At 40.4% G+C, this 16,691-nt stretch overlaps 1 protein-coding gene across 1 annotated transcript in view; it reads right to left on the minus strand.

The window, feature by feature from the left end:
* LOC144282345 (uncharacterized) overlaps positions 1 to 16,691 on the minus strand; it is a 119,318-nt gene that overhangs the window by 87,603 nt on the left and 15,024 nt on the right. Inside the window, exons 3-5 of the mRNA XM_077845877.1 lie at positions 16,261 to 16,417; positions 12,457 to 12,682; positions 4,045 to 4,342 (exon numbers count right to left, since the gene is read on the minus strand). Coding sequence (XP_077702003.1) covers positions 4,045 to 4,342; positions 12,457 to 12,682; positions 16,261 to 16,417 — 681 coding nt within the window. The remainder of the gene's footprint in view (positions 1 to 4,044; positions 4,343 to 12,456; positions 12,683 to 16,260; positions 16,418 to 16,691) is intronic.

Genomic DNA, 16,691 nt, shown 5'->3' on the forward strand with positions numbered 1-16,691 from the left:
ATCTTTTCTGGAACATTCTGTCAAAATGATCCTTTTGAAAAACAAAATCTTTTCATGTCACTTATCTGCTTAAAGTCCTTTAATGACTCCTCTTCCTTTTTAAGGACAATTCAGACTCTTTATTGAACTTCATAGTTAGGCTTCTGCTAACTTTATTTTGCTTCTAGCTCCTTCAAAATGCACTGCACTCCCCCATACTGATGTATTTCCCATTTCCCAGATTCAGACTGCAATTTACTATCCTCTTGCCTTCTAACACGCAGTTTTCCAACATGCCTTCCAAAATGCAATTTGTGGGAAATATTCACCCAGTTAATCCCTACTAGTCTTACAAGTATTACTAGTCCTGCAAGCCACTTCTTGCCTAAATGTTCTGTTGATACTTCTGGCCCAGCACTCATTTCACCATCTTGTGTGTCATGACAGTTCTCTGGATTGTCTTTTCCTTGAGGACAAGATCGGTGTCTAATTCATTTTTCTGTCTCAAGTTCCTACCACACTACCCAGCATGTTGTAGGAGCTCAGTGAATGTCTGTTATCTGAATAAATAAATTTACAGAAATTTGCTATCAAAAAGCTTCATCCTCAAGTAGATATTATTAATATTGGGGGCCTATTCCCTTATTGTTAAAAGGGTTCAGCCAGGCATGGCTCCTTTTCTGAGCTGTACTGGCCTGCCAATTCCTGCTGAGGATATACATGAAGCTCCTTCCATGCCTTCTGCCTTCACATGCCCAAGCACACATTTCTGAAGTGCTGGATATGAGCCATTCCTCCCAATCCATTCATCTCATTTGTTTTTTTTTTTTGTTTTTTTTTTATTTTTATTTATTTATGATAGTCACACACAGAGAGAGAGAGAGAGGCAGAGACATAGGCAGAAGGAGAAGCAGGCTCCATGCACCGGGAGCCCGACGTGGGATTCGATCCCGGGTCTCCAGGATCGCGCCCTGGGCCAAAGGCAGGCGCCAAACCGCTGCGCCACCCAGGGATCCCCATTCATCTCATTTGATTCCACTCTTGTCCACCACCCCCTGAGCCCCCCACTTAGCCACTGCTTTTCCTCCTCCACAATGCTACATGGCATAGCATGGTGCTTAAAAGCTAGGGTCCTGGAGTGAGACTGCCTGGTGTGAATCTCAGCCCCACCACTTCCTGACTGGGTAACCTTGGACAAGTGACTTAACTGTCTTGTCTCAGTTATTGACCTGTGCTCAATGGACTCACATGCAGAGAGCCAGCCATTTATCGTCCTTTTGAGAATTAAATAATATTCCAGGTAAATAGCAGCTGCAACACAGTAAGTACTCAATAAATATTTGCTCTCTTGATCTTATTCTGACTTTGCCATTTCAGATCAGTTCCACAAATATTTACTGAGTGTCTATTAGATGCCAGGCATGGTGGGGGGAGGGAAGATGACAGGTACTGTCTGCACCAAGTATATCAGAGCTCTTGGGATTTGATGCCCATTATTGTCTTTCCAGTGAGGAGTTGAACTCTTCCAGACTATGGTCCTGCTCTCTCATCCATTCAGCTTGTCTGTCTCTTCAGGGGAGACTTAGTTCCATCCACAAGCCCACAGTCTTAGAGAACCTCCCCTGAAACCAGGAAAGAATCAGCAGTGACCATATACCCTCATATCTGGCCTTCAGGCTAAAGAAACATTCATTCATTTGTTGGTTCATTTATTCACTTGACAAATAACATTTAAGATGTTAACCATAAAAAAATAAGAAATAAAAAATAAATTAAAAAAAAAAAAAGGGATGTTAACCATGTACGAGGCCCCAGGACGAGCACTGGGGTTCTAATGGTAAGCAAGACAGGGTCCTGCCATCAAGAAGTTTCCAGCAGTGGGGAGAGGAATCTAGGTTCAGAGCAAGCTGAAAGGGTGGGGCTGCCAGTGCTCCAGAACCAGCACTTTCCATGCTCTCCGAACCCACCCCATATCTTCTGTGGCTCAGGCTATCTTCTAGGAGCTTTGTCTACATTCTTCATTCTTCTACCAGAGTATCTGGTGAATTCTCATTGCTATCTATCTTCTAAGTGGCCCAAGCTTAACAATTTCAGCATCACACAGGCCTCACGGTTAGGTGGTTAGGTGGAATGAAAGAGAATGAAGAGGGAGCCAAGACCCTGGTCTGACTAGGCAACCCTTTTGATGAAAACTGGAGTTCTTCAGTGAATTTTACATGTTTTACAATCTTCCCCATTCTTATTTGTATTCCTTTTAGGGTCTCTCATATGAGAACATTCTCTTCATTTTTATAGTCTAAAAAAGAATCTTGGGTACCATGGGGTACCCAGCCAATTATACCTGCAACCTCTCTCTTCACCCTTCAGAGTTACAAAATGACATGTCGCTTTGCTGCAAGCTCCCTATCAATTCTGCTAGACGAAATAATATTTCCTTCACCAAAACTTAAATTTTAAATTTGTTTATATTCTGCCTTTTTAACAAAAACTGGAGGTGGTTTATAGGAAGTAAGAATAGTATAAGAGAAAATTACAAATTAAAAAAAAATACAATGAGAAAATTTCAGCATCAACAGAAGCTCTGGATCCAAAAGAAGAAATGGATTTCAGATAAGTGGTCCATAAGTTTTTACTCTATTGTCATAATTCAGTTTGAAACTTTGTACTTTCAGGCAAAGTGAAAAGAGTAACCCAGTTGGGCACCAAAAATCTCATTACCGGGGAAGAGGAAACATACTGGATCCTCATGGGAAGTAAAACTTCTCATTCAGAAAGAGAATTTTCACATCAGGCTTCATATAGGGGACAGTAGGCCTGGAGAATATAATATAACATCCTTCAAAAGAAGCTCAGGGCTATTTAAGGCAAAACATCTTAAAAAGCCACTCAGTGGTAGCAGCTCTGCAAGGGGCAACATGGCCCAAGCCCTCAGCTTCCACCTAATAGGGAACAAAACCTGGACTCGGCAAAGGTTCTTTAGTATATCCCCTGTGGCTATCACTGGGGTTGGGACAGGGGACTGGACAGTCAGGGTGGGAAGAGCCCCACTGGGAAGTGGTCCTCAATGTCACACTAAGGAATGTGGAGTTGGCCCGAAGGGAAGTCCTGAGAAGAGTCTCATGAGAATCTTTAGTAAGCAATCTCCCGTAAGCAGAAGAATGATGCAGTCGTGTCCACATGTTAAAAAGAACACCCAGCAATGTATAGCAAATATCAGAGGTGCCAAGACCAGAAGCAGGAAAACTCGTCAGAGAAGCCACTGGAGAGAATCAGACGGGAGGTGATGAAGGTCTGAAATAAGCAGAAGCAGTGGGATCGGAAAAAAGGCACGAATAGGAAAAAATGTCACAGTGATGGACAGAATCCACAAGACTCAGAGAATACTAATTAGATGTGTTGAGGGTAAAGGCTATCATGTGGAAAAGCCTTTATGAGTTACGACTCATGGGACGCCTGGGTGGCTTAGCAGTTGAGCACCTGCCTTTGGCCCAGGTGTGATCCTGGATTCCCAGGATCGAGTCCCACAACAGGCTCCCTGCATGGAGCCTGCTTCTCCCTCTGCCTGTGTCTCTGCCTCTCTCTCTCTCTCTCATGAATAAATAAATAAAATCTTAAAAAAAAAAAAAAAAAAGAATTACGACTCAGATCAGCTGGGTAGTGGCTATGGGCTGTGCAGTTAGGAAAAAGAGTTTAGGGCCCACTCTAGGCTTGGTTGAAAAGAATGCAGGATTAGCAATGTCTGTCAGGGATGCAGGATAGGAGGATGCTGGCATGCCTGGTATTTACCATTCCTATTCTCTGGCAAAATAAGCATAAAAACATACTGTGTATTTCTAAATGCATACACTGTAATTCCATGCATACGAAAATCAAAACAGACAAAACTAATTTATGGTGAAGGAAGTCAGAAAAGTGGTTACCAGGGGTGGGAGGCAGGTGGTTTATTGGCTGAAGGTCATACCACAATTTAAAAAGCAGGGGAGAAATTCCTCCCTTTGTGTGGCTGAGGAAATGTATTAAGATATAACATTATTCACGGTTTGTCTTAATACACATGACACTCACCTGAATGCAAGGCATGCTTTTGAATCTGTTCAGCTTCCTATACACTTTGGCCATTTCTATTATAGTCTTGTCCGTTTCATTAGCTGAGAACACATGAACTATAATGACCTGATCCATGGAGGACAGCTGGTTGCTTATAAGGTGATCATACTCCAGGTCTGTCACTTCAGGGATGCTGTAAGTGCTACATTGGCATGTGCCCCCTTCCTTCCCACACAATGTCCTCCTGAGGACCACAGGACAAAGCAACTGGGAAGAAAACCATGCATCCTTGCTCTCAATTGAAGGAGGAGGAAGCCTAGAAATATAATGGTTAGAAATCACGTTTAAAAACTGTAAGGACAGGGGACCCTGGATGCTCAGTCAATTAAGCATCTGACTCTTAATTTTGGCTCAGATCTTGGGGTCCTGGGATTGAGCTCCATATCAGGCTCTGTGCTCAGCCAGGAGTCTGCTTGTGCATGCATGCATGCATGTGCTCTCTTTCTCAAATAAGTAAATAAATCTTAAAAAAAGAGAGAGAACTAAAAGGACAGACAAAATATCACCTTAAAAGGAACCAAAGTGGCTACTTTGGTAAAGCATTTAAATTTAATTCTGGACAGAACTTTATGTGCCAACATGCTAAAATACTTGTCAACACACCAAGGGAGTTAAATGTAAACCTTTTCGGTTACATGAGCACCTATGGCTCTGAAACAAACATAAGCTATGTGTTCAAAGGACTTAATTAAACCAAATGATTGCAAACAATTGGCCAGTAAGAATGAGGCTTAGCGTGTTAATTGCAGTTTAACAAATGCAAGAAGAATGCATTGAGGCTGGTTTGTAAGATACTCACTTTATTCTGTCTCACAAATGGGGAAAACCAAGGCTTGGGAAATTCAATAATATGACTAAAGACACAGGTAGTAAATGACAGAGCTAGAACTTGAACCCATGTGTATCTTTTTCTATTACAATGCTGCTCTCTCACTGACTGGAGGTGAAACACCTGTAGCATACTTTTGAGCCGACTTATGTCTAGTAATAAACTGGATAAACCATGTAACCCAATAGCCAGAATGGAAATCAGAAAGCTAAATTTGGATCTGTCTTCTATCCACTAACTCTCAACATGATGTAAATCTTCTGACTTCTTTATGCTGCAGTATTAACATCTGTAATGTAGGGATAAGTTCATGTTTCCACAAAACGTCTAGGGCGGTTATGAGGCTTATAAAACTAAGCTTTGTGAATTTTAATTACACTTAAAGAATATTTATATGATGCTGAAATTTGTTATATAGGATATTTTAATTAACTTAAAACTAGCATTACTGGATAGCCAGGAGAGTATTTTTTATTATCATTAGAATATTCATTATTGGCTTCATTTCCTTTATGCTGAACCTGAGGAACTTAGTAAATGTGATAAATGCCCAGTTATGTTTGTTGAAGTTGTGCTTTTCAAAATGTCTTGGTGCCTCCCCTTCGTAGGAGCACATTTCTGAGAAATGATGATTATATATTTCCTTGTAATAAAACCCACACATGTAAATATGTTATTTCAGTTCTCACTTTCATGCTCTACTAGACCCATTTGCAACATCTTTTTTTCTCCCTTTCTTGTTATAATGTTTATTAGTGAATTTAGATACAGGCCAACTCAGTAATGGATCTTCTTTTTTGGAAAGAGAGGCAAATAATTTCAGTAGAATACTGTTGTTCTAAACCTTCAGATTCTGAGTAGTTCTGTATTCATTATAGTAAAAGTTTATATGTGTGTGTCAGTGTGTGCATGTGGTTTTCTATTAAAGAGAGAAGAATAAGAAGGAAAAAATGCTTTGTACACACCACCCAGCTTTATCAAATTTTAGTATTTTACTACACTTGCTATATATATTTTTTTTCATTAGTATAATTTCAGATACAACTTATAGCCCCAAGGACTCCTCCTGATTTCACCCAACTTTTACCCTGATTTTGATGTATGCTATTCTCATGTATGTTACACAAAAATATGTCATAATTCATAATCTATCAGGGTTAAGGTTTTTAGCTGAGGGCAAGAGAAACAAACTGGCTAATTTAAGCAAACAAACAAAACCAAAGAAATGTATTAAAGAACTCAGAAAATATTTGGAAAGGTGGAAGACTCAGGCTTGCAGAGTCCACTGACAGGGAAAGTCCACTGACAGGGAAAGTGTCCCAAATCGTGCTGTAAAACTTGTCCACTAGGGATGTCACAGCCACAGCTACTGGAGCGGACTCTGGAGCTTGCCCTGCAGGCTGTGCTGACCTGGAACACTGCCTTGAGAACCACAGCCGCCACAGCCTCTTGGAGCCATGTGGAACTGACAGCCCTCCCTGCCTACGGGGTCTGGGCAACCCCTGCAGCTGCATGAAAATCTGGGGCAGGCTCATAGGACTGGTGGCATGTGGGTCATGTGCCTGGGCCCTAGTTTCAGAGGGGACTGAATCTGACATTTTTGTCATCTATAGTGGCAGCGCATGCTGCCTTGGCAAGTAGAGGAGCCCCCAGACATGGAAAGTGGGTTCACATGCTGGATGGGCAAAAAAACAAAGGTAGTTGTCCACAACAAAAAAAATTCCTACAAACTCTTGGTTATGGAAATTTAGGTAGTTTTCTTTTTCTTTTTTTAAGATTTATTTACTTATTTTAGAAAGAAAGGGAGTGAGCATGAGTGGTGACAGGGGTAAGAGGAGAGGGAGAGAGAGAATCCTAAGCAGACTCTCTGCTGAGTGCAGGGCCCAACGCAGGCCTCCATCCCACCACCCATGAGATCATGACCTGAGCCAAAACTGTGAGTTTTGCCCCGCCCACCCAGGGCTCTGGTAGTTTCCTATTTTTAACTATTGCAAACTGTTGCAATGAGATTTTTGTATATTTCCTTCTTTTGCATATAAGATTTTTATTTTAATGTAAACTTATCAACTCTCTCCCTTATGTTTGTTTTTTGTGTGTGTTTGATTTACGAATTTATTTTCTACCTCAAGACAATAAAAATATTCTCCTTATGTTTTCTTCTAAATATTTTATTATTTGGATTTTTATATTCAGCTCTTTAATTTACTGGCAACTTATGATGGGAAGTAGAAATCTAAGATAGGTAGGTAGATAGATAACCAGTTGTCCCACCACCATAGATTTCCACACTGGTTTGTATTGCTATTTCTGTTGTGTATCAAATTTCCATATTGTCTGGGTCTGATTGGGGCTTTCTATTCTATTCCATTGGTCTAACTAGCCTGTGCCAATACCACACTATCTTTTTTTTTTAATTTTTATTTATTTATGATAGTCACAGAGAGAGAGAGAGAGAGAGAGAGAGAGAGAGAGAGAGAGGGGCAGAGACACAGGCAGAGGGAGAAGCAGGCTCCATGCACTGGGAGCCCGACGTGGGATTCGATTTCGGGTCTCCAGGATCACGCCCCGGGCCAAAGGCAGGCGCTAAACCGCTGCGCCACCCAGGGATCCCAATACCACACTATCTTAGTTACTATTACTTCCTATAAGGTCTTGGGATGCCTGGGTGGCTCAGTGGTTAGGCATCTGCCTTTGGCTCAGGTCCCATATCAGGTTCATTAAAGGGAGCCTGTTTCTTTCTCTGCCTATGTCTCTGCCTCTCTCTGTGTCTCTCATGAATGAATAAATAAAAACTTTAAAAATAAATAAATAGGGATGCCTGGGTGGCTCAGCTGTTGAGCGTCTGCCATTGGCTCCGGGCGTGATCCCAGAGTTCCAGGATCAAGTCTCGCATCAGGCTCCATGCAGGGAGCCTGCTTCTCCTTCTGCCTATGTCTTTGCCTCTCTATCTCTCATGAATAAATAAACAAAATCTTTTTAAAAATTTAAAAATAAATAAAAGGTCTTAAAGTCTTGTAGAGCAAATCCTTCCACTTTATTTTTCCTCTTCAAATGCACTAATGCTATTTCTAGAGTTAGCAATCTTATACCCTAAAGAGCACATAATTTTAAAAAACTCCAACTTTTAGCACGTATGATCTGGTCCACAATACGAATGGTAAAGAGTAACAAGAGACATAACAATACCACCTTTGCCAGTGGCAAGACAGTAGCAGAGAGCTCTGAGAGCAAGATGCAGGGAGTTACCATCGAATAAATCAGACGTGTTTGGAATTAAGGTTCTGATCTCTATCCTGTAAAGAACAGGCTGCTAAAAGTCCCAGCCCCAGTAACACCTTCTTTTCCCATGGCCACTTACTCTTTCGTCCCCACCCTTGTCTACAGAAACCTATCACAGGTAAATACAGAGCATACCAACATCAGGGCTTCTGAAGAGGCATTCTGAGCATCCCTGAGTAATTCCAGTCTATCAACTACTGTGCCTAACAACCAGGACTAAATTAAGCTGCTTGCCTGCCTGGAGACTTGGTCTGCAGTATTCCGAATATTCTTGGGGCAGGACACCCACCCCATCATTACTGGACGTGATTCTGAAAGTAAGCCTCAGGGTTCTGGGTGGTGGCAACTGAAAACACACTAGGCAGGGAGAGGTAAACAGACACACACACTTAACATACTCAGTGCACACTCAATACACAGAGACATACTACATCACAGAAAGAGAGAGGAAAAACTTTCCACTCAAATGAGCCTATAATCCAAAATTCCAAAACATACCAAGAAAGCTAATTCTAACAAAGACAATCCACAAAATCAATAGTCAAAATATGGATTCCATCTAGACAAAATTAAAATAATAGGGCAAATCTAAAAAGGGAAAAGAGAGAATCCCAAGCAGACTGGGTGCTCAGCCTGGAGCCCTATGCAGGGCTCTTTCCCTTTCCTTCTCTTTCTCAAAAAAAAAAAAAAAAAAAAAAAAGGTGGGAGAAAGGATGCATTAATACTACACACTTATGAATTGTCACCATAGACCTCACACTGATTTTACTTCTTTTGTCAAATGGCACTTATATAGACAGGGCTTGAAGTAAGTTCTGGAGCTGAAAACCGCATTTATTTATAGACTGCTATAGCTTTAGCAGCATTCTGTCAAAATACTGTATTATGCTGCACAGACACTATTCCACTCACATTTTCTGAGATGAACCTGGGCTCTTAAAATTCTATTCTTACTCTTTGAAGCAAGTTGCATACTTCCTGGTAGGATGGATGGATCTGTAGACGAAGGGATATTTCAACTTACACCTGTAATTCAGCCCCACCAATAATGACTATGAAACACTGCACAGAATATGGCACCTTGCTTGTGCTTAATAGGAGAAATTGGAACTAGAATGTGACTACATGGGGACTTTATAGGTTTATTGGCTGACCTACAGCTATACCTTAGTGTGTTTGTACACTTGTTCATTTCTTTCAGCATTTTAGGACATCCAAACATTATTACACTACCAGCATTTTCCTGTGCATTAACCTCTGCATTGAAAACTTAAACTGTATAAATACATGCATTTAAAACATGGATATATTAGATGGATATATTTTTTGTATGTGTACTGCTCTTCTCAGCTTTATTCAATACACTTGCATTTTAAGGGTTGCATTGGCAATTTTAACTTCCAATGTGTATCATGATAGAAGGTGTTGCCTTACTGGAATGAATGGAAAGCAAAGTTACCATATTGAGGGCCCATAGACCATGTGCTAGAAATAAATCTGTTCAGTCCTTTAAGAATTAGGTCGGTGGGCTAGGCAAAACAGAAATAAACTTTTTTAAAAGCAAAGGGAATTACCAAGACTCTTAATATATAGATGGATATAGAGTCCATCTCAATTTCTTATGCAATAGAATAGCATGTTACTCTCACTAACAGGCTGGCTTATACTAACTGCCTTACTTAGGGGCATTATGGGATGTGGTAGACAGTGCTAAAAACTTGATATGCTTCATCCTATTTAATTCTTTCATAGTCTTGTGAAGTAGGTATTATTATCCCCATTCTATGGATAGAGAAACAGAGGCTTAGAGAGGGACGTGATTGCTGAAATATCATAGCTAATATCCTCTGCTAGTGTGTTATCAGGATGTTATGCTGTTTTCCCTCTGTCAGGTGTCAGCCAGCCTGTCCTCCATGTACAAGATTTAGCTAGAAATTGAACTAGAGCATGGAAATCATATGGAGAAGTGTTGCACTTAAGAGGATTTTCTCATGCTTGGTGCTTAAGCCTTTATGCTTATTTCAAGATTTAGAGTACAATTGCAGATTTAAAAGTTTCCATTAAAAATAAAATAAAATTTTCCATTAAGTTTTTATAGAAATAAATGGAGCCCTGATTGAATTAATATCAATCTCTTCAGATGTCATTGCAACATATAACCAAGCCATAAAGATAATTCTACATTATTATTAGATAATTATACAAATGTGAAATGACTGGGTTTTCACTTCTCACAGGAAATTTAAAAGTCTGAATAAATGTCTTAGGCCTACCTTACACAGTGTTTGCTTGCTGCATCACTATGAATTTTAAAGGATTTGATTAATTTTGCTACTTGGACCCATGATCTGGCCCCAATCCTGCTTATCCTATCTTCCATATCCTAAGCACCAGCAAAACCCAACTGCTCAGCATTCCTCCAATTTGCCTGCACTGTCCCCTCTATATGCCTTTGCTTAAATCCCTGCTCTGCTCACTAGCTGTGTCTTTGTGGGGTGGAGAGGGCAGCATGGGATTAATTATAATTGTACTCCTGAGTTGTGTCATGAGGATTAAATTAAATCCTGCAAGTACAGTGTTTTGCATGGTACTGAGTGTATAGGGAACATTCAATAGATGTTAACCATCCTTGACGTTATTAGTACCATCACCATCCTTATTACACATCTTGCCCCCTGGGGTATCATCTCTCCCTACTTGCATATCCCAGTTCTCCCAGTCATTCCAGACCCTATTCAAAGGCTCCTGGAAAAAATCCTTTCTAAAAAAAATCTCTCCTTCCATAAAATTCCTTCAGCATTCTATCTCTCTGCTTTCTTTCTTAGTTTCCATTGATTAATGGTATACATGAATACTTTGAAGTCTTCAGAGGACAGGGACCAAGTCTTTGTATTGCTAACTGATTGCCCACAAGCCTGTAGGCAGCAATGACAGTTTTTGGTTGAATGAATTCATTTTGTGACCAGGTATCTGATAGGACTGCTTGTTTAGTGGCATTTATAAAGTCTGCTGCCAATGCTTTATTCTTTTTTAAAAGATTTTGTTTATTTATTTTAGAGAGAGAGAGAGAGCATGAGCAGGGGAAGGGGCAGAGGGAGACAGAGAAAAGCAGGCTTCCTGCTCGGGATGTGAGGCTGGATCCCAGGACTATGACCTGAGCCAAAGGCAGACACTTAAAAACTGAACCACTTAGGCACCCCTGCCTATGCTTTAAATACAAGAAACATTTCCTTTATGGCATTTGCCACTTTTGTTTAAATTTACTGTTTTCAATAATGTTGCTGAAGCAGTATTAGGATTGGGAGCTTTAGAGATTCTCTGTTCCTAGGGGTCTTAGCAGATGTCTGCCCAACTGGCCTGTAGTACTAGTGGTGAGAGGGGGCAAAGCTTCTTTTGCAGCTTCCTAAGGCTGCCACCCTGTGTAGATTCCAGTGTAGAGACAACCTACCCCTTGGATACCCACTACACTACCCTCTGCCACCCAGACCTGGATGGAGGTGACATCTGGGCCTTTTCCACTTGAGGTGGGAAGCATCTCTGTTTGGTAACTTGTCTCAGAGATACAAATGCATAGAGAACTTGGCTTTTTATGCTGGTAAAGAAAACAAGGGCACTTTTTTCTCAGGAGAACTGTGGGAGAAGGCAAGGGAAGCATAACTCCTGGCCCTCACTTACTGTTACCAGAGTCAGGAGTACTTCAGCCCAAACATATGGTCAGGTTTCAAATATGTGCTCGCCAAAGAGATGAAAACAAACTAAATCTGATTCCTGATTCTTGATTCGAATTCCTCTTAGGAAGCAGGGTGGGGAGAATTCACATGCTTGAATCTAGGCATATAAATTTGTCCCACTTTTAGGAAAAATATTTCATTGGTAGCACATAAGTGGCAACACCTTAGCCCACCCTACTTAGAAGTCCTGTGTGGGGATCCCTGGGTGGCGCAGCGGTTTGGCGCCTGCCTTTGGCCCAGGGCGCGATCCTGGAGACCCGGGATCGAATCCCACATCAGGCTCCCGGTGCATGGAGCCTGCTTCTCCCTCTGCCTATGTCTCTGCCTCTCTCTCTCTCTCGTGACTATCATAAATAAATTAAAAAATTAAAAAAAAAATAAAATAAAAAAGCTAAAAAAAAAAGAAGTCTTGTGTGAAGCAACGTCACACGTCTTGCTCAGCATTTGGAGGAGAACTGGATGAGACATCCGTCTGAAGCTCTTTCAAATATAAACTGTACTAGGAATTATTAAGACAAATGAGGCTGGTACCTGAAGGACTGATCTCTGACTGGGGTCTTCTGGATGTGAAAGAGAGGCACAGGATTAAAGACACCTTTCAGTTTTAGGAAGGTATTCCGGTATCGAGGATACTCCTTATTCTCATCTTTTCCCTCTGCACTTTGTTGCAGAGGAAATCTTGCTGATGAGACTTTTTGTTTCCTGATCACTTTTTTTGGAACATTGGGCATTTTGCCTATGTGTAGGGATTCTATTCCTGAAATGTAAACAGAATATTCATCACTGAAAACCTTTGGTGGACCATGGTATCTATAGATTGAGCCGTATGGGTTAAGTTGGCTGCACTAATCTGGATTTTCAGAAGTGCCTTTCTATTGGTTCTCCTTATTTTAAGTGCAATTCTTGGTTGCCTGGAGGATACATAGCATCTATATGGAAAATTTCTAGGTTATCAACAAATCTAATCCATGGGAGTTTGATTGTCTGTGCTTATCTTATGCCAGGTAATGTGCCAAACACTTTAAATGAATTATCCAACTGAAGTAAGTGCCCTCCTGAGGTGAGTACTCTTATTTTCATGATATCACAGACAAGTCCATGATCACTCAGCTAGAACGAGGCAGAACCAGGCTTTGAACCGGTCTGTTTAACTCTGAAGACTGTGCTTTGACCATGCAACAGATCAATGCTTCCTAGCCTTTTTTTTTTCTTCAATCACATAGAAACTGTAAACTGTCAACCCCTATACATACAGATTCTTATCATAGAAAATCTGATATAAAAAAAGAAAATATGATGTATTAGTATGGCACACTAGGCTGCTTGCAGGTGGAATCAACTATCCTAGGGATTCAATCACCCCTACTTAGTCACTGCCTGGAGGACTAAGGATTTCCATTTCTTAGTTCTTGTGTAAAAACATCTGTGGCAAATCCTTTGGAATACTCTACAGTATGCCATAATGAGTAGCAAATTACTTCCTCAAGTGGAGAAGCTTGCTTTTTTGGAGATTATTTGCAGATTCTGTTCTTGTGAATTTGCCTATTCACTACAGTTTATTTGTAACCCTAAGTCAATATCTGCAGCACTTCCATGGTCACTTGTAGATGTGTGGAGCTATGAAAAATTTAAGTGGCAACTTGCATTTTCCCAGTTGAGGTTGAACAAGGAGATGCTCTGTCTTCTTGCTTCCACTCTCATGCTATATGCAAGTGTCCTTAACGTGGTCTATTCAGTGCCAAAATTTTTGCATCTTTGTGCTGTTTGTTGGTGATTTTGCTGTTTAAAATGGACTTCAAGGGACCCCTGGGTGGCACAGCGGTTTGGCGCCTGCCTTTGGCCCAGGGCGCGATCCTGGAGACCCGGGATCGAATCCCACGTCAGGCTCCTGGTGCATGGAGCCTGCTTCTCCCTCTGCCTATGTCTCTGCCTCTCTCTCTCTCTCTCTCTCTCTGTGTGACTATCATAAATAAATAAAAAATAAAAAATGTTAAATAAAATAAAATAAAATAAAATAAAATGGACTTCAAGTGTAGTGCTGAAGTGCTGTCTAGCATCCCAAAGTGCAAGAAGGCTGTGAAGGTCCGTACAGAGAAAATACAGGTGTTAAATAGGCTTAGTTCAAGCATGAGTTATAGTGCTATTGGCCATCAGTTCAATGTTAATGTGTTAACAATATATATAAAAAAAGATGTCTTCATTGCATCTGAATCTTTGGGGTAAATCCCCAACAGTGCAATTGCTGGGTCGCAGGGCAGGTCTATTTTTAACTCTGAGGAACCTCCACACAGTTTTCCAGAGTGGCTGCACCAGTTCACATTCCCACCAACAGTGCAAGAGGGTTCCCTTTTCTCCGCATCCTCTCCAACATTTGTTGTTTCCTGCCTTGTTAATTTGCCCCATTCTCACTGGTGTGAGGTGGTATCTCATTGTGGTTTTGATTTGTATTTCCCTGATGGCAAGTGATGCAGAGCATTTTCTCATGTGCATGTTGGCCATGTCTATGTCTTCCTCTGTGAGATTTCTGTTCATGTCTTTTGCCCATTTCATGATTGGTTTGTTTCTTTGGTGTTGAGTTTAAGAAGTTCTTTATAGATCTTGGAAACTAGCCCTTTATCTGATACGTCATTTGCAAATATCTTCTCCCATTCTGTAGGTTGTCTTTGAGTTTTGTTGACTGTATCCTTTGCTGTGCAAAAGCTTCTTATCTTGATGAAGTCCCAATAGTTCATTTTTGCTTTTGTTTCTTTTGTCTTCGTGGATGTATCTTGCAAGAAGTTACTGTGGCCGAGTTCAAAAAGGGTGTTGCCTGTGTTCTCCTCTAGGATTTTGATGGAATCTTGTCTCACATTTAGATCTTTCATCCATTTTGAGTTTATCTTTGTGTATGGTGTAAGAGAATGGTCTAGTTTCATTCTTCTGCATGTGGATGTCCAATTTTCCCAGCACCATTTATTGAAGAGACTGTCTTTCTTCCAATGGATAGTCTTTCCTCCTTTATCGAATATTAGTTGACCATAAAGTTCAGGGTCCACTTCTGGGTTCTCTATTCTGTTCCATTGATCTATGTGTCTGTTTTTGTGCCAGTACCACACTGTCTTGATGACAAAGATTCAGATGCAATGAAACGCCGGGACACCTGCACCCCGATGTTTATAGCAGCAATGTCCACAATAGCCAAACTGTGGAAGGAGCCTAGGTGTCCATCGAAAGATGAATGGATAAAAAGAAAAAAGAAAGATGAACGGATAAAGAAGATGTGGTTTATGTATACAATGGAATATTACTCAGCCATTAGAAACGACAAATACCCATCATTTGCTTCAACGTGGATGGAACTGGAAGGTATTATGCTGAGTGAAGTAAGTCAATCAGCGAAGGACAAACAGTGTATGTTCTCATTCATTTGGGGAATATAAACAATAGTGAAAGGGAATATAAGGGAAGGGAGAAGAAATGTGTGGGAAATATCAGAAAGGGAGACAGAACATAAAGACTCCTAACTCTGGGAAACGAACTAGGGGTGGTGGAAGGGGAGGAGGGCAGGGGGTGGGGGTGAATGGGTGACGGGCACTGAGGGGGACACTTGACGGGATGAGCACTGGGTGTTATTCTGTATGTTGGTAAATTGAACACCAATAAAAAATTATTTTATTAAAAAATAATAAAAAAAATTAAAAAAGATGTCTTCAGACAGAAACACATAAAATAAAGTTATGTATTTATAGGTTGACAAAGATACTGTGACCAGAGGCTCAGAGGAACTTCACCCTGCATTTCTCCTAGGAGCTCTGGTTCAATATTGACTAATTCAGTGTGTGTGGAGACTTTATAGAAACTGTGAATATGAGAATCAGCCATGACCTGAAACTGATGGGCTCTATAATCAAACATGAGCTGTGAGTTGACATTGCAATGGCACATTCTAATGGAGTACATAGGTTTCTTCTCAACACAGCAAATGAACAAAAGGCATTAGCAAGGACTGAGGTTTTGATGCAGAGACTGAACCATGGTGGTTGAAGGGTAAGAGTATTTTCTGATCTAAAATATGAATATGAAAGTACCTTCCCTTATGAAAACGCATAAGTGTTCCAACTGATTATCTTCTCCAAAAAGAGAAAGGAAATGAAATTAAAGTCATCTCCTTAGATATTTTTGCTATGGCTAATCACCTAGATTCATGATAAGAATCTATATGTATACTGCTTCACAGTTTACAAACTCACTACCTTGGGAACTTTGGAAGGAAGAAGCATTCGAATGTTGATCTTCTGGAAGTCTGAATGATGGGAACAGGTTATATGGAACAATAAAATGGATTCCATAACTGACCCAATGCAAATCTGTAGTAATACAGCCAGTGAAATAGGATGTGCTTGACCTTCTTCTGTAGTCTTCTTAATTTAATACCTGTTGCGATGTCAGACATAGGGTTTATGTCCATTTTAGGATCAAATGTGGCCATTTTCATTCTGTCTGTTAAACTTGGCTTCAAAATAGGAAATTATATATATACATATTAATTCATATAGATTATTTAATATATAGTTATAAAACATCAACTCATTCATTTATTTACTCATTCAATCAGTAGCTTGTCCAACAAATGTTTATCAGGTTATCAGGCCCCTTTATGGGCCAGGTACTTTGCCAGAAACTGAGACTACCGATATATATAAAAGTCATGTCCCCCTTTTTAAAATTTTTTAAAAGATTATTTATTTATTTATTCATGAGAGACACAGAGAGAGAGAGAGACAGAG

Source organism: Canis aureus, chromosome 13 (genome assembly GCF_053574225.1).
Source record: "Canis aureus isolate CA01 chromosome 13, VMU_Caureus_v.1.0, whole genome shotgun sequence".
NCBI lineage: Eukaryota > Metazoa > Chordata > Mammalia > Carnivora > Canidae > Canis > Canis aureus.